The sequence below is a fragment of the Juglans microcarpa x Juglans regia genome, chromosome 4D, assembly GCF_004785595.1.
Source record: "Juglans microcarpa x Juglans regia isolate MS1-56 chromosome 4D, Jm3101_v1.0, whole genome shotgun sequence".
Lineage (NCBI taxonomy): Eukaryota > Viridiplantae > Streptophyta > Magnoliopsida > Fagales > Juglandaceae > Juglans > Juglans microcarpa x Juglans regia.
In genome coordinates, this window is record NC_054600.1 from 19,870,491 (window position 1) to 19,889,048 (window position 18,558).

General features: G+C 35.8%; 2 protein-coding genes and 1 non-coding gene across 5 annotated transcripts; 2 read left to right on the forward strand and 1 right to left on the reverse strand.

Annotated features, from left to right (window-relative positions):
* Positions 1–2,227: 2,227 nt before the first annotated feature.
* On the forward strand, positions 2,228–5,896 carry LOC121260763 (EKC/KEOPS complex subunit TP53RK). The gene is made up of 7 exons (XM_041162775.1): positions 2,228–2,461; positions 3,752–3,821; positions 4,159–4,272; positions 4,379–4,657; positions 4,786–4,899; positions 5,456–5,528; positions 5,653–5,896. The coding sequence occupies exons 2-7, from the start codon at positions 3,759–3,761 to the stop codon at positions 5,688–5,690; spliced, it is 681 nt and encodes a 226-aa protein (XP_041018709.1). The 5' UTR covers positions 2,228–2,461; positions 3,752–3,758; the 3' UTR covers positions 5,691–5,896.
* A 2,452-nt stretch (positions 5,897–8,348) lies between these two features.
* LOC121259078 (CST complex subunit STN1) lies at positions 8,349–9,190 on the forward strand. Of its 3 annotated transcripts, none has more exons than XM_041160566.1 (2): positions 8,349–8,479; positions 8,524–9,190. In XM_041160566.1, the coding sequence occupies exons 1-2, from the start codon at positions 8,420–8,422 to the stop codon at positions 9,031–9,033; spliced, it is 570 nt and encodes a 189-aa protein (XP_041016500.1). In that variant the 5' UTR covers positions 8,349–8,419; the 3' UTR covers positions 9,034–9,190. The 3 variants fall into 3 exon arrangements, with proteins under 3 accessions (XP_041016500.1, XP_041016503.1, XP_041016502.1); XM_041160569.1 differs by having other exon boundaries at positions 8,356–8,483; XM_041160568.1 differs by having other exon boundaries at positions 8,402–9,190.
* Positions 9,191–16,257: 7,067 nt separating this feature from the next.
* Positions 16,258–16,364, reverse strand: LOC121261767. The gene has a single exon (XR_005939988.1). It is a non-coding gene; the product is annotated as a small nucleolar RNA R71 (small nucleolar RNA).
* Positions 16,365–18,558: the final 2,194 nt, after the last annotated feature.

Here is an 18,558-nt window from a genome sequence, read left to right on the forward strand (position 1 = left end):
TAATTTTTCACATAGTGTATTTTCTTCTCTGGGTCTTATGATTTTTCTCCTGTTTTTGGGAGTTTCCACGTAAATTCTTGTGTTGTTATTATTTTTCTGGTTTTCTTCATATTTCACCAAAAAGTGGATCCTGGGGGTAAATTTGGTAGGTCCAAATTTCTAATGAGGATCCAAATTCAATTTATCTATAATATTTTTATTCCATGTCAAATCCATATTGAATTCAATTGTGTACATTATAAGTTCTATGTGAATTGGTAGTCGGGATCCCTCTTTTGAGTCCTGTTTTCACTAAATAGGTTGTACTAGACATGGATTCGGACACTTGGCAACTCAAAGGAGAAAAAAGCAATTGTCATTTTTTAAATTTAAAATTAGGAATGACAATGTGTGTGACACACCCATGAACCCAACATGAAATTAGCGATTTTATGTTTGATATAAATGGACTCGAATTAAAATGGATTCGAATTAAAATGAATTGACTTGTTAAGACACAATTAATGAACATATCAATAACGAATCAAACTACATAATCCAAAATCAAACTATATAAGCCATTTAAATTTTATGTTCAAATTATAATTAAATTAAAATTTTATTATTCCGTGTCAAATCTATATTGAATTCAATTATATCAAACATTATGAGTTCTATGCAAATGGGGAGCCAATGCTCCCTTTTTGAGTCTTGTTTCCTTATAGGTTGTACTTGGGCATGAGTTTGGCCACTTGACAACTCAAATAAGAGAAAATCGGCGTCATTTTTTAGACCAAAAATTAAGAATAACAATGTGTGACACAATTCATAAATCCAACATGAATATAATATGAAATTAGTGGCTTTCTATTTAGGAAAAAACTCAAGATTGATCGAGTGTCTTCACCTTTTTTATACCAGCCAATAACATCTCAACAAATATGAGATTTATGTGATTTATGATATAAGCTAGTGTATTGAATAACTAATCCTCCTTTCTCTCTCCCCCGCGCACTCTCCCTTCTCCTTTCTCCTCTCCCCTCTTCTTTCTCCTTTCCCATTTTTCCCTTTCTCTCTCCCCAACGCCATCTACCGATTTCCTCTCCCCAGTGCCAAAACAAAAACATTATGATAATCTCTTGTTTGCTAGTGTTTTTCCTTTTCATCATTCCAAGACAAAACATTCTAATCATATGTGCTCAAATCCTCAACAATACAACAAATCTTCTGCTAACACCCAATAAAAGCAAATCTTCAACAATCAATATAGCATTGAATCTTCATGGTTTCTCTTAAAATCTCGTACTAACATCCAGCCAGCCACCCACACACACGCACAGTGTACTGGTACTGCTCAAATAACCATGGAAATGGTCTATTTCTTCTCTGTAAAATCGTGACAACAAGCGATGTGTTGTCACTGAAAGTTACTATATTACTAATGCCTGTGAACTCAGGTGCAGGTATCAAAAGAAAAACCCAATTTCAAGTGCAGGTATCAATTTCAGGGCGTCTTGAGTTTTACCATTACATTATTAGTTAGTACAAAATCATACTATATGACATATCAGGCTCATGAATTTTCCACATTTTCTCAACAGCAAAACAGAAATTAAAAGGCAACAAAATCAAGATCTGATATGAGTCTGATTGAGAGGGCAACAATTGGAGGAGAGGGAAGGAGAGAAGGGGGTTTCGAAGTAGAGAGTATTTAAAGAGGAGAGAGAGGGGAAAGGGGGAAGAGATCGGGCAAGGAGAAAACAAATAATGCGATTACCTGCATGTAGCTTATTCTCTACTTTGCTGCAACCCATACATGTCAATATCTTATTCGGGGGTGTAAAAGATGTTTGTTACCTGACCGATTAGTAGCTTCTCCCTTGTATTTAATATAAATGATTTTGAATCAAAATAAATTGAGCCATTAAAATATAATTAATAAATAGATCAATAAAAAATCAATCGTATAATTTAAAAGAGAAGTGCTATATAATATCTATTGTAGTGATGCATATAATATATACACTATAATCCATTAATTTTTTCTTTTCAAATAGATGGCTGGAATGATGCCACATGTAAAGTGACTACTCTTAAATAGTAACTTTTCTCAAAATTATTTCAATCCAAAACCCAATCCTTGAAATTTTATTTTAAAATCCCATAAAAAAATATATTTTAAAATTACAATTATACCCTAACGTTATCACCATCTCTCGCTCTCAGACTCCTCACGGACCCTAAACACTATAACTCGGCCGCCCGCAACCTCCCCCCCCCCCCCGTAACCCCTCTGAGTCTCCCTCTCTCTCGGTCTCCTTCTCCGTCGGCTCCGTCGTCGTCTCCATCGGTCTCTGAAGTCCTTCTGTCTCATCTCTCTGTCTCCGTCGTCTGTCTCTGTCGCATCAGCCGCCCCGCCTCTGTGTCTCTCAAAGTGCCCCTCTCTGAGTCTCTCTGTCTCACGGTATCCCTCTCTAAAAGGTTAGAACTTCTTACATTTTCTTCATCTTTTCATTTCATATAGAATGTTAAGTGCAGTTTTCTTATCAAACGCATTCGAATTCCTGTTTGTTGGTTTGCGATTGGTACGTCACGTTGACGGTCACTGCTTATGATTATTATTGTTTTGTTGTAATATTAATATTTCTCAATATATTTATGTTTTTTAATGTTGGAATTGTATTATTGGACTATAATATGCTCATATTTGTTTTTTTTAAACATATTTGTTATTGTTGGGTTTCTTATATTTGATTTTTTTTTTTTTTGATAAAATACCAAACTTCATTCAAACAACTACTGTTGGCCAGTAGCCATTACATCACTAAGTTCTAATATTTGATTTTATTATAGGTTAAATTTGGAAAGTATTGATATTTTTTGTTTGTACATAGTCTTATTATTGGTTTTTAGATACTGTGGATACTAATAAATATAGATTTTAACTTTCATCTGAAACTATGTTAATCATGTCAAATAGATTATGTGGGCCAATTCAACTCATTTACTTAAAATGGATTGAAATGGGTTGAAATGGGCCATGTCGTGTTGGCCCATTCTAATTAATTACCAAACAAGTTATGCTGGTCGTGTTGTGTCACAATTTATTTAAATAGGTCGTGTTAGAGTCTGAAGGTCTGATCCGTTTAAGTAAACGGGTTGTGTTCGGGTTGGCTTATATAATTGAATGTCCATGACTTGATATGACACGAATACAATCCGCGAACACGAATTGTCACCCCTACCTAAAATCAAGGAGCAAGGGTTTTGCCCCCAGCATTTCCAGTTGGGAGGTTTTTCTATTCTTTGCTCCATGGCGCCAACTTTCAAGTTTTCCCCATTCCTTTTTCCTGGCCAGCAAAAGAAGGGTACTCTCTTTGCTCATCTTCGTCGATTACTCTGATATTGAAATTCTGGTATGGTATTTCGATTCTTCGTTAGCATCTTGATGTCATTTCCGGAGCATGACTTTTGTGCGCTAGTAGTGGCACTACTCTGGTTGCTAAATTGAGAGGCAGAAGCGAGTTTAGTGTTTTTCACTGAAATTTGACCTTAGATTAGTGCTTCCCATGAATTAGAATCTCTTATTGTGATCGTTTATGGTGTTGTGTAAAAGATAGAAAGGAAAAAATTACAGAAATTTTTTTGTCAGCATGTCTGTTCTACATCATCTTTGGTATAACGCTTTTCGTTGCATAGTTTCCCTCTCTCTTCTACCTCACTACCTGAAAATTTTGATTGAATATCAACTTGCACTGGGTACAATAGGTTCTTCATTAATGGAGATCCAGACAGATGAGAAAGAAGGCTCTCTTATTCTGCTGAAACAAGGAGCTGAAGCTGTGAGTGCATTTACAATTTGAACTTTAAAATTCCCTCTTTTAGCTGCTTTGAGTTCTTATTGAAAATCTTTCAGAAATTATATACTTTTTATCCTTTATCTCTTTCTATATATGTTGGAAGTGTATATATTCGTTTTTGAACCTCCATGTGCACTCTTCCATGTTGGGTCAAGGGTAAAGTTCAATTACAAGTCATAACTAGCTGGCCCGAATTAATTTTGAAAATAAACATTAATTAATAGCTGGCCTAAATTTTCAGTTTGGCATAAGCCACTATACAGAAATGTTGACCACTGCAGTTTATAACTTTTATACTGATCTTAATATTCCCTTTCAGAGAATTTTTGAGTCGGATTTTGTGGGAAGGAGGTCCATTGTCAAGGAACGCTTCTCAAAGAAGTATCGACATCCAACTTTGGATTCTAAACTTACTCTTAAGCGCTTAAATGCTGTAAGTTTTTTGTCGTTAAACTGGCTTTCTGATTTTCACACCATAATTGATGAAGCAAGTCTTTGCTTCTTGTCTGATGTCTCTGTAAGCTGATTGTTGAGAACAGGAGGCCAGGTGCATGACAAAAGCAAGACGACTTGGAGTTGCTACTCCTGTGTTGTATTCTGTGGACCCTGTGCTTCATACTCTTACATTTGAGTATGTAGAGGGTCCTTCTGTCAAAGATGTGTTACTTGAATTTGGGTCACATGGTGTTGTTGAAGAACGATTAAATGATATTGCTTCACAAATTGGGGATGCAATTGGAAAATTACATGATGGCGGCCTCATCCATGGTGACTTGACCACATCAAACATGTTACTCAAAAGTGGTACCAATCAGCTCGTGAGTTCCCTCCCTTTTTCTTTTTCTTTTGGTGGGTGCGAGTGGAGGTTTCTCATCTTCCTACCATTATTCTCATGATTAGAAGTTATTATCAACCTACATTACAGTCAGTCAATATCTTTCCATAGGTCCTCATTGACTTTGGTCTGAGCTTCACTTCAACCCTTCCGGAAGATAAAGCTGTCGATTTATATGTACTTGAACGAGCACTTCTTTCCATGCATTCTTCGTGTGGGAATGTGGTAAGCCAAGTGATTTTCCTTCCCTTAACAACAGTTTACTTGTCCATTTTTATTGTAGAGAGAAAATAAGGAAGAATTGGAAGTCGGACTCTTATTTAACTGGTTGGAGTTTAAAACATTGTCTTTCATATTAATTTTCCTTTTCAATTGAAATATCTTGCTTTATCGTGTTTAGAATGATTCAATGAAATTGGATATTAAACTTTCTTCTTGTAAAAAAATGAAATTGGATATTAAACTACATCTCTGAGACTTTGTTTCTAAGATTTTGATAATTTCCAAAAATCCTTGAGACCCAAAATAGCCAGAACTTCTAAGACCATTACATTTACTGCATTCATATTTATTAAATCTTGTGCACCTATGTTACCTGGTCGCACAACCCCGCCCCATTATGTTGGAAATGATTTCATGTTATTATGAACACCAGCGTATGGAATTTTATGAGAGAAACAATACAATTTTCGTTATGCTACTTCACTTCTGGAATTTTTTGTTATTTTGCCGATGCTTTTCTGAGCAGAGCTTGATTTCCTCATTATTGCACCTTGGGTAGATGGACCGGATACTTGCTGCCTATCGGAAATCATCAAAACAGTGGTCATCCACATTTAACAAGCTTGCTCAAGGTTCAATCCCCATCTCCCCTCTTTTTTGGTTTTCTTCTTAATTCGGAATGTAAAATATTATTCTCTGGGTATCTTTGTTCCTTGTTGCATTTCCTGTTTACAAACTTCTTTTGCACCTTCACAGTGCGTCAAAGAGGACGAAAACGGACCATGGTTGGATGAGCTGTTTTCAAATATCTTTACCCATTAAGGTAAAAGAAGAGAATATTCTAGTGGACAGACTTGTTTTAAGATATTTGTTAATGTATCTACACGTTTGTGCATTGGCACAACGATTTAACGAAATGCAGATGCTCTGAACCTCTGAGTGCTCAAGACGTGAAAATTTTCTCGTCTACAATTAAATAGGTTGCTATGCACCTGTAAAACTGTGCTACAACGTTTTTTTGTTTATTCTTCACTGTCATGGGTTACATTTTTAAGAGGATGACTACTATTATGTGGCTGACATGGAATTCAGCCACATGCTGTGAAATGGATCTGACTACTATTACGTGGCTGAGAAGTATTGATATGAATTTTAGTTAGTTTGCCATTTCAAACCCCTAGGGTTTGGCTCAAGTGGTAAAGGTCTTGTCTTGGTGGCATGCTCCCTCCAATATTCAAGGTTCGAATACCATGGGTACAAATAATCTCAGGGGCTATCGGTTGGGAGATTTTTTCCTTGAATTACCCGATATGTACTTGTAGGAAACTCTTTTTTGAGGGCCTTAGCACCCCCTGGGATTAGTTGGGATGCTGTTCTCGGACACCCGGTACCAATAAAAACAAAAAAAAGTTAGTTTGCCCTTTCGGAAATGGAGGCTCTGGAAAATCCTAATTTTCATCAGTATTTTTTTCTTTTTGGGTGAAACTTTGCTGTACTAGATACAATGTACCGTAGAAAAAATGATTATTCTTCTGATCATATGTAATTTCTCAGATTGTTGTCCAAACTTGCTAGGAAGTGACCACATTTTTTGTTACCTAAAACTGCCCTCTAGATTTGTTTTTCCATTGATGCGATGCAATTATTTACCTCGGCATTATGTTTGCACGACTTTTCCCTTGGAGCTTATTATTACTCAGGATTATCATCCCTATGTCCTTCTTGAGTCTCTTGACTATTCAGATTTTATGCTTTAAAAACTATGATCCTTTATGAAAATCTTATGGTTCATTCATTCATGTTGGAAATGCAACCATGATTAGAGATATCATTTGCAAATTTACTTTCATATGATCTGCACGACTCTTTTTTCATAGAACAATTGAAAAAGAGCTGCCTTTAGGCTTATGGCCACTGTCCTTTTAACTGAGTATGTGATCCGTTCTTAAAATGGCCATCTTAATGTGTTACAGAAGTTCATCTGCCTACTTCTCGTCCTACGCATTTCCAGCAATGATTTTACAGACTAGTCTAGTCTATCTTGGACTAAAGATTAGATTAGTGGTTAATTATGGGGCACCGGAGACAGCCAACTGTTAGTTTATAGCTATCTCAGCTTAATATGCCTCTTTCATACTTCTATAATACGGTATTATTGTTATAGCCAGAGACGTTGTGCTGGTGCCAACATATTAGTGGAATAACTGGGGCTCTGCTTGCATGATTCTGAACTGGCTCGCCCCCCATTTAGCTGAAGCATGTTGCCCATGTGATGAAACAAAGTAAAGCGAGCCCTACGACTTGATTTTTCACGAATGATAGTTTCGAGTGATACTTTCAGTCAACGAAACGCCCTTTTAAGTTAATATTGGGGGTTCTGTTCACTAATGTTTATGATACGAACGATCGTAACTGTCTGTATTCTGTACATATATAGAGCAAGCTACTAGATCTTGTTCGGCCTCATAGTTTCGGGTGTCAAAACCTCAAAATGCACACCAACCAAGGCAGTGGGGTTTTCAGATCGTGTTCGTGTCGTGTCAAGTTATGAACATTAGACTATATAAGTCAATTTGAAGGTTATGAATCCAACCTGTTAAGTTAAACGTGTCAAACTTTCAAATACTAACCCAACCTGTATAGATAACGGGGTGTGTTGTGTTATCCGTTTTGATCCGTTTAATAATTAATTAAAAATATGTTAACACCACACGACTTATTTAAACCTGTTTGTTTCATATAAATGGGTTGAATTAATACGCATAACTCATTTGATCTGATTAATATAATTTTATATAAAAGTTAAAATTTATATTATTAATAACCACAATATTTTGTAATGTCAATATTTTTTAAATTTTAACATATAATAAAACTAATATTACAAATCATACAATAATAAATATGAGCATAGCTCTAAAATTATAATCCCAACAATAAAAATAATAAAACATAAGAATACTGAGAAATACCAATATTACAACTTAATAATAATAAAATTTTAATTTTGAAATAAATTCTAAAGGGTAAAAATGGGTTGATTTCGTGTTAAACAGGTTGATCCGTTGTTGATTCATTTATAAATCATGTCTCAACAGGTCAACTCGTTTTGATCCGAACCCATTAACAACAGACATAAATCTGCTAATTTTATATTATGTTCGTGTTAAATTTACATATCGTGTCACATATTGCTAATTCTAAATTTAACTTAGATTTAAATTTAGGAGTAATGGTAGGGACAAATATACAAGTCATCAAAAAGTTAATTTTTTTTTTTTTTTTTTATGATGAGGTTTTCTTGATTAGAAAACTTTTAATTATCATATCTGATACCATATACTAATATATGATTTGTTATTTTTATCTTTATAATTAAACATACATATTTTTGCCCTACAAGAGACCTACACGAAACTCATTTTAGACTTTTACTTATCGTTCTTCTAAAACTAGAACTAGCACAATTATCCCATTTTATAGTTTTAATATTCTTCGAATTTTTCTACTTTAACCTCGGACCATGCCCCAGGAAACCATTTACTCCCCAAAAGAAAGTCTACCTCTCTCTCTCTCTCTCTCTCTCTCTCGCTCTCTCTCTCTCTCTCTCCCTCCCTCCCTCCCTCCCTCATGGATCATAATCATAACCGCCGACGACTGTACAATACCCACGTAAAACTACTGGCCTTCGACCTCCTCTCTCTCTCGCAAACCCCCTCTCATTCTTCCTCAGACCCCATTTCTTTTTCTCGCAAAGGCGCCCTTCTTTCCCGCGCCGAAACCGTGGGCACCGTCACCTCCCGCGACCTCAAACCCAGCAAGTTCCTCAAATTCACCATCGACGATGGCACCGGTTGCGTCGGATGCGTTCTCTGGCTCAACCACCTAGCCTCCCCCTTCTTCGCTTCCCGCAGCCCGCCAGATGTTCGACTTATTGCCGAAGCCGCGAACCGCTTCGCTGCGGAGATTAGGCTTGGAGTCGTGGCGAGAGTGCGCGGGAGGATCACCAGCTACCGCGGCACTGTGCAGATCACGGTGTCAGATGTGGTGGTCGAGAGGGACCCGAATGCGGAGACCTTGCATTGTTTGGAATGCATGAATTTGGCGCGCAAGTGTTACGATGCGTCGGGACTCTAATCATGCAGTTTTGTTCATACTGATGTCCATTGCAGAGTGTAGTACCATGTGTTCTTGAGTTTGGCGAGTTGGATTCGGTTTTGAAATTGAAATGAGATCCTACATCATCTTTGGATTGGGGTTTGATTCCAAGCTTCGTTTACGAGTATAATTCAGCGAATTCATGATCCTAAGCAAGGAAATAAAAATAATAAAAGTTTATCTTCGATCTGGGATTACTACTAGTCTTCGTCTTTTAAGTCCTTTAAGGTTGACACATCGATTTTTTGTTTGATTTATCTTCAATCCGGAAGTAAGTTTGGAAGGTTGGATCGGAGGATCAATTTCGGAAGAAAAATTCTATTCAGCAGCATTTTTTTAAGAATTTTTTATTTTTTATTTTTATTAATTGAAAAAGTGATTTTTTTTAATTTTTTTTAATTTAATTTAATTTTTTATTTTTTGGTGGGGAGTCAAATGGGACAGTAGAAAGATCTATCTTAAAATTTATATACGAAATTAAATCTTAAAATTCAGGAAAAAAAAAAAAAAGAAAACTTATGAAGAATCCGGATTCTTTAATTTGGACCATTAACCTGAAACCACGAGTATCTTCCCCATAATATGATTCAGTTTCCGTTCTTTATTTCTCTTTTTTCCTTTCCATTCTTTCTACGGGTATAAAAAAAAAAATGGAAAAATTGGTTGAACCAAACCGGTGGATTCGGTTTGTAACCGGTCCGGTCTAGTATTCGTTTTTTAGAACAAAAAATTGATCCTAAACTGGTTCGGAACAAATTTTTATATTATATTATATATATATTATACGCTAAATTATTAATTAATATAACATAAAATTTTAATCTTATTATTCTAGTCTATTAATCTTATAACATAAAATTAATATAATATTTTATATAAGTTAGACATTTTTTTTTTTTTGATTTTTATAAACAAACTTCCATTAGAAACACATTACAGTGAAATCTTATCAAACTATAAGGCTTGATGAACAAAAGCAGGAACATGCTCCCACCATACTCAGATACATTCCAAGCATGTCTTGCCAAAGTATGGGGCCACCCCATTACCATCTAGAGACATGTACAACTTGAACTTGTTGGAATCGAGACAGCAACTACCTAGCCTCTGTAATCAAGTTTCCATTTGGTGCATAGGAGTCCTCTCCACGTGCATTAGCTTGGAGTTGCTGAACTAAAGGCAAACAATCAGACTCCACCACTAAATTAGGTATTCCCAAAGGCAAGCATGATTGTAAGCCCCTCAGAACTGCAATCAGTTTAATTGTAGCAGGTCCTTCTACTTTAGATTCAACTTTAGTAGCTGCCATCACTATCTCACCATGAGTATCCCTTAGCACTGCACCAACACCAGCCTTTCTCTTGTCACTAAAAATTGCACTATCCATAGGGGTAACCCTTCTGACATCAGAAAAGGCCTTATGAAGAGATAAAAGCATGGCCTGCACTATCCATAGGGTCTAACACCATCTGTTTCATTTGCATTTTATTATATCTAAACCAAATACCCCAACTTAATGCAAACAACAAAGTGAAATCAGATTTTGTACCAAATTGCATAATAGATCTGACTGTACCCAAAAAATTCATAGGCACAAAATAGTTCTACAGAAAGGGAAGGTACCTTTTCCATATTGCTTGGATAGAGGGACAATGCAAAAGTGCATGAGAAACATCTACCACAGGTTCCATACAAAAGCAACACCCATCCGCCACCACTACTTTTTTCTTTCTCAAATTAATAAGTGTTGGAAGTATATCTTTGCATGTCTTCCAAGCAAATGTTTTAATTTTTCTAGGTACTTGCATATGCCACAACCACTTCCATAACTTTTTATCTTGCATCATTGCTGAGCTATCACCACACATGTTGGCATTTTGCGACTGAATCAGCCTATAAACACTCCTAATAGAAAACCTTCCACTAGATTCTACACCCCATATCCACCTATCATTGGCTGGCAGTGCTGATAATCTGATCTTGAGGATATTATCAACCACAATTGGATTGAAAAGAGCTCGGATAGATTGTCTTTTCCAAGAATTAGTAGAGAAATCTACAATAGTATCAACTGTAGCAGTCTCATCAACATCCACCCGCCTATTTCTATGAATCTCAGGTTTTAAAATACTGAAACCTGGAACCCAAGAATCTTTCCAAATTCGAATCTGCTCACCTGAACCTACTTTGGATCTGCATCCCTCTTTAAGCCATTTCTTGCCTGCATAAATCCCCCTCCATACATATGAAGGATTAACTCCCAATTTTGACTCCAAGAAAGAATCATTTGATAGTATTTTGCCTTGAAAGTTTTCTGCAATTAAGAATTTTCACCCTAAACAGTCTCCATCCTTGTTTAGCTAATAGAGACATATTAAAAGCATGCAACTCCTTGAATCCCATCCCCCTTCTGAATTTAGACACACATAGCTTTTGCCAACTCAACCAATGGACCTTTTTCTCATTACTTCGTTGTCCCCACTAGAGTCTAGCCATCATCCCTTCAAGATCATGGCATAATCTCAAAGGAAGCATGAAGCAACTCATTGCATAAGTGGGAATAGAAATGGCAACTGCCTTAATTAGAATTTCTCTCCCTCCTTGTGAGAGTAGTTTTCTTTCCAACTCTAAAGCTTATTCCAAACTCTTTTTTTAATATTTTCAAAAGCTTTGGTTTTACACCTCCCAACAAGATTAGGCAAACCCAAATATATATCATATTGCTGGTATCTTCTCACCCCCCACAAATCCAACTCTCTTTGCTTAGACGCTACTACATTCTTTGAAAATACCATAGTTGTTTTGTCTCTATTAATTTTCTGTCCAGAAGCAACCTCATATTTTTCCAAAACACATTGCAGATACCTAGTAGTTTCTCCATCAGCTTTGCAGAAAATGATACTATCATCCGCAAAAAGTAAGTGTGTAATCATGGGGCTCCTCTACACACTCTAATCCCTCTTAACAACTGCTCACGTTCAGCCTCTTTGAGAAGAGCAATTAACCCCTCAGTACATAGAAGAAAAAGGTAAGAGGATAGTGGATCCCCTTGCCTTAGTCCTCTACTAGGAATTATAGGATCATGAGTAGCACCATTGATCAAGATAGAAAAGGATACAGTTTTAACACAAGTCATAATTAAGTTCACAAAAGTGTTAGTGAAGCCCATTTTCTTTATTATTTTCTCCAAGAAAATCTACTCCACTCTATCGAATACCTTGCTCATATCTAACTTCAGTGACATATACCCCTTCCAACCATATCTTTTAGTCCTCAAATAATTAACCAACTCATAGGCTAACAATACATTATCAGTGATCAAACGACCCTTCACAAATGCACACTGAGATTATGATATAACAGAAGCCAAGAAGACTTTCAATCTGTTCACAATGACTTTAAAGACCAACTTATAAATTACATTGCATTTCATAGTAATTTAAGTGCAATGCCATACAAAATGGGATTCTGTAGTCAATGGGTGGAGATGGTGATGAAGTGCATTGAATCTGTCTCTAATGAAATTTTGGTGAATGGAGATCCTCAAAAAGCTTTCCATCCAACTAGGGGTATAAGACAATGTGATCCTCTTTCACCCTATCTTTTTATCTTGTGTGCTGAAGCTCTGAGTAATCTGATTGGAAAGGCTGAGGAGAATGGTTTGATTCATGGTGTTCCAGTTGCAAGAGATCAGCTTAGAATCTCTCATATTTTCTTTACGGATGATAGCCTTTTATTTTGTAAGGCTAATTTTATTGAATAGGGAAGGTTGTTTAGTCTTTTGAGAGTGTATGAGACAGCTTCAGGACAAATATTAAATCTTGAGAAGACCTCTATTATTTTTAGCAGAAATATAGCCAAGGTTACTAAAAATTACATCCTATCTATTGTTGGGATGAGGACTGCCATGTCATATGAAAAATATCTTAGGTTGCCATATGTAGTGGGAAGGAATGGAACCAAGTCTTTCAAATGAATCTTGGATAATATCAAGATGAGGCTTAGTAATCAAAGAGTTAAGATATTATCTCAAGTAGGGAAGGAAATATATATAAAAGTTGTGGTTCAAGCTCCCCCCACCTACACTATGTGTGTTTTTAAGCTGCCTAACTACTTGTTGAAATCCATTAATAGTGTAATCTAGAATTTTTCGTGGGGGCAATAAGAAAAAGAGCATAAAATTCACTGGGTACCATAAAAACTGATGGGGAAGCCAAAATCAGTTGGGGGCATGGGTTTTAGGGACCTCGAGTGCTTTAACAAAGCAATACTTAGTAAGCAGTGTTGGGGAGGTGATCCAAGAACCTGATTCTCTTGCAGGTAAGGTGATGAAAGCCAAATACTATTAAGGCTCCACATTTCGGAAGGAAAAACACTCTAAACCATCATATGTGTGGAGAAGCTTTCTTGCAGCTAGGCATATAGTGGAAGCATGTTCTTTTTGGAGGATTGGTACTGGGAGTGATATCTATATTTGGCGGGATAAATGGCTAGATCATTCTAATCCTAGTAAGGTGCTAAGCCCTGTCAAGGTGCTGGACATCAAAGCCACAGTGGCAGATTTGATTGAGCCTAAGTCTAAGCAATGGAAGTCTGATTTGGTGCAGCAGATTTTTGAGCAGGGGGAAGCTAATATTATTTTGAAAACTCCAATTAGTATTTTGGAAGCAAATATGGCAAATCAATGTGCAACCTAGAGACAAGGTTTTCTTGTGGAGGGCCTGTCTGGAGGATCTTCCTACCCAATCCAATTTATTCAAAAAGAATGTAGTTGATCACCCATTATGCCCTATCTGTGTATGGAAGAAGAGAATAGGATACATGCTATATAGAGGCATGAGTCTGCTAGGGATTTCTGGAGTCAATGTTCTAAAAGATTGCATAAATGCTGCCTACCTCAATCCCTTATGTTGTAGCTTTTTGAAGCACTAACAGGTTTTATGGACAGTCGAGATAAATGTGATTTTTATGTGATTTTTATTACTCTTTTATTTATGAAAAGTGTCAGTTTTCCTTCAATTCTATTTATTTTGTTTTATTTCTATATATTTTTCTTTATTTTCTCGGATTTGAATGAATGAAAAGATTTAGTGCGAAGAGAGAACATCTTGGTACAAAAGAGAAGACTACAGATTCAGACTGACAAGATATGAAGAGAGCCGAGGAGATTTAGGCTAGGAGACCCAATGGCGACTAGAATTAGCGACAAGAGTTAGGTGATGAGCGAGATGTTTTACCTCTTGAGCGAAAAGACTTGGCGACAAGGCTCCCATTGCTTACATTGGGCGACCAGTCTAAACGACTAATTTAAAAGACAACCTAAACAACAACATGGGCAACAAGCAGATTTACCGATCGGTAGGATGGCGAGAGGAGGTTTTCATCTCGGTCAGGAACCTTACATCTTGGCCATTGAGCGATGAGACCAGTTATATTCAGCACACATGACATCTACCCGATGGGACCCTTTCAAGTTCCGTAACCAATCTGCTGACCACCAAATCCTCTCGAACTCCACAAATCAAGCCGCTTATTACTGAATCTTCCATTTTAGATAATTCCGTTGTTCTTCGGATAATTTTCTTTTATGTTAATATTTATCTTTAGAAACTATTTTCCAGATCTTTAGACTAGATTGTAGCCGCATTTATCTTATCTTTGGATTTGAATTTTGACATCTATTTAAACCCGACTTGTGGGATGAATAGAGGGAGTATGAGTTTTAGAGTCCAATAGTCTAGAGATTATTCTTTAAGTTTCTTTCAAGGAGGCGAATCTGGAGGGCAGACGTGAGAGCTGCATGTTTCATCAATCGACTCCAACGAAGAATACTAGTTTTATTCTTTTTCTTTTAAATTTCATTATGAGCTAATTTTATTTTCTAGAACTTTGATGCAGTCTAGCATTGAACACACAATTTATATTCTAAGTTATTTTATTTCTAATATTTCCATGATTGAGTGTTTATTCCTTGTTCTTAATGCTTGTAATTTTCTAACTAATTATTATTTGATTTATCGAACTGCAATGAGACCGAGAGGTGATTTGTGATTAGAGTTCTAGGATTAAAGACCATTAGTTGAGCAAAAGTATAGATACTTCACCACGATTAGTGTGATTTTTAAGAAAAATACAAAAAACTTAATGAATCTCCAATTAATTAAATTCACATAGAGATATGAAGTTACTAATTGGAGATATTTTTAATATTGTTCGAGATAAAATATTGAATAGTTAATGGATTCTTATCATCAACTTGGGATAATTGAAATTCTATAATAAGGAAGAATAAATTATGTGGGATTCGCTAGGTGAAATCAAATGCTCTAGATCTATTCTTATTATCTTTGAAATCTTAATTTTAATGCTCTTTTCTTCAGTTTAATTTATATAATATATTTTTTAAATTTCAATTTTTCAAATACTAATTAATTTAGTAAATTTCAGTACTCAATAGCATAATTTTTGTGGGTTCGACATCCGTTTTCTTTAAAACACTTTACTACTTGTTACAATTCTATACACTTGCAGATATTTTCAGCACAACAAGTTTTTGATGCCGATGCCAGGGATTGATTATTTGTTATTGGTATTGATACTTGTTAGATTGTTAGTAATTTATATTTTATTTTGTTTATTGTTAAAAGTTGTTAAAATATACCTCATTTTTGCTTTTCTTTTATTTCTATTTCAGGATTTAGAAGTGTATGCCCCGATCTAACCCATTAGAGCCTACACTTTTTGATCCCGAGATTGAAAGAACTTTATGTAGAATCAATAAAAAGAAGAAGCAAGAGGCTATTGCATCTGCATTCACCATGGCCGATCAAAATAATAAAGCTTTGAGGGACTATGCTATGCCCTTTGTCAATGGGGCAACATCAAGTATAAGGTGGCCAGCTATACAAGCCAATAACTTTGAGATCAAGCCTGCCGTCATTCAAATAATTCATCAAACCCTCCAGTTTGGGGGGCTGTCACAAGAGGATCCTAATGTCCATATTGCAAATTTTTTTAAAAATTTGTGATATTTTTAAACACAATGGAGTGATAGATGATACAATTCGTTTGAGTTTTTTCCCTTTCTCACTTGGGGAAAAAGCAAAAGGTTGGTTGAACTCTTTGCCGCCTGGCTTCATCACCACCTGGGAAGAGTTGGTACAAAAAATTTTAGCAAAATAATTTCCTTCGACGAAGATAGCTAAGTTAAGGAATGCTATTACTACCTTCATCGAATGTGAGGGCGAATCATTATATGAGGCATGAGAGAGATACAATGATTTATTGCAAAAGTGTCCTCATCTTGACCTTCTAGCATGGCTTCAAGTCCAAACATTCTACAATGGTTTGGGAGCTACAAACAGGTCCATGGTTGATGCAGCAGCTGGAGGGGCTTTAATGAGTAAAACTCATGAAGCAACTTATGAACTTTTGGAGGAATTGGCACCAATAACTATCAATGGCTTTCGGAGAGAGCAATGCCAAGAAAGGCGGCTGGAGTTTTTGAACTTAATTTTATTACTATATTGGCGGCACAAATGAAAACTTTATCTAAACAATTAGGTAAGATGAGTGTTAGTACTATTCAAACTAATATTGTTTGTGATCATTGTGTAGGAAATCATTTAAGTGTAAATTACCAAGTGGTAGGGGTGTAACCGGTCCGGTCTAGTCCGGTTTTGGACAAAATCTAGGACCGAACAGGTATGTACTAGTTTTGTATTTTTTAAAACCGATTATGCACCGGTTATCCTCCTAAACCGGTACTTCCGGTTTTACCGGTTTTCGGTCCGATCCGGTCCGGTTTTTTCAGTTTTTTTAAAATGTAAGTTTCACATATTGATATTTAGGTCCAATTAATATGAGTTGAATGATACCAGGATAGTGTACGAGTTACTATAAGGCTCAGACGTAGGATATTTAGGTCCAATTCATTTTCTCGTAGATTGATAGTTCCTGGGTTTGGACCTCTTAAGTAGATTCCAACTTTTGTTTTTGGTTGGCTATTAGTTCAGCCAGGGACTTGAGCTTGTGATAGACCGAGCATGCTAAAACATGGGTTCATCACACGTACAAAATACGCACATATAGAAATTCAAATAGAGAATACACACGACGCAAGAAAACATTGTAATGATTGAAGAACACACAAGAAAACCAAACCAGTAGAATCACTGATTGACATCCATGCGACCCAATCACAAAGCCCTAATATCACAAATATAATAATAAACACAATCACAAAAAATCCTAAATTTTGGATTCAAAAACCCTACCCTTATATCACAAAACCCAATCGACAATCACAGATTCACAAAAATCCCAATATCACAAAACCCAATCACAAAACCTCTAATATCACAAAACCCAATCACAAAAATCATAGTAGGCTAGTATGTAATTTCAAGAAAAAAAAAAAAAAAAAACACTTACCTTGGGGGCAGATTGGCAGAGAGACTGAGACAGGGGCCGAGAGAGTTGAGAGAAGAGAGATTGAGAGGCGATGTCACGACAGACGAGAGAGTGAGAGGCTCCCAGTTGAGAGTGAGAGACGAGAGAGTTGAGACTGAGAGCGAGAGACGAGAGCGTGAGAGACGAGAGCAGAGTCAGTCACAACTCACAGGCACGAGAGAGTGAGCCATTGAGCACACGACGACACGAGAGACGAAGAGAGCGAGAGGCGAGAGGCATAGTGCTGTGTAGGTCTGAGAAGTGAGAAGTGAGAGACGAGAACAACTATATTAAATATATAGTCTATAACTATTAGTTATAGACTTATATATTAGTATAGCTAAATAATATATTAGACTATATAATAGTAATAATATTAAACTATTGGTATAGTTATAAGTTATATATTAGTATTAGTTATAAATTATATATTTAATATTAGTATTAGTTATAAACGTATAAACTTTTAGTATTAATTATAAGTATAACTATAGTCATTAGTCTATATTAGACTATTAGTATTAGAATATTAGTTATAAACTTTTAGTGATTTAGTATTAACATTTTATATAATAATTTATAAATTATAATAAGAAATTATTTCATATATGAATATATATAATTATATATATTATATGTAAAAATTTCACATAAAAGTTTATAATTATACATAATATATAAAACTTATATATATTAATATATATATATAATATTTTGTATAAAACTTATATATACAATAATACAAATATTATTATTTTTATATATTTTTTTATCAACCAGTCCGGTCCGGTCCCAAAAATTCTAAAACCGGAACCGGCCAGTTTTCACATTCTAAGAACCGGTCCGGTTTGGACCCTTTTTCCGGTTTGAATTTTCACCGCTAAAAAGTGGGGAATCCTTTTGCCCAATCAAGTTATGAATAAGCCCATTAGGTGTCCAATTTCCAACATCAAAACAATCCTTATTCAAATATGTTCAATCCCGGATGGAGAAATTACCTAACTTTTCATGGAGCAATAATCAAGGGCCGGCTAGACCATCTCAACAGTTTTC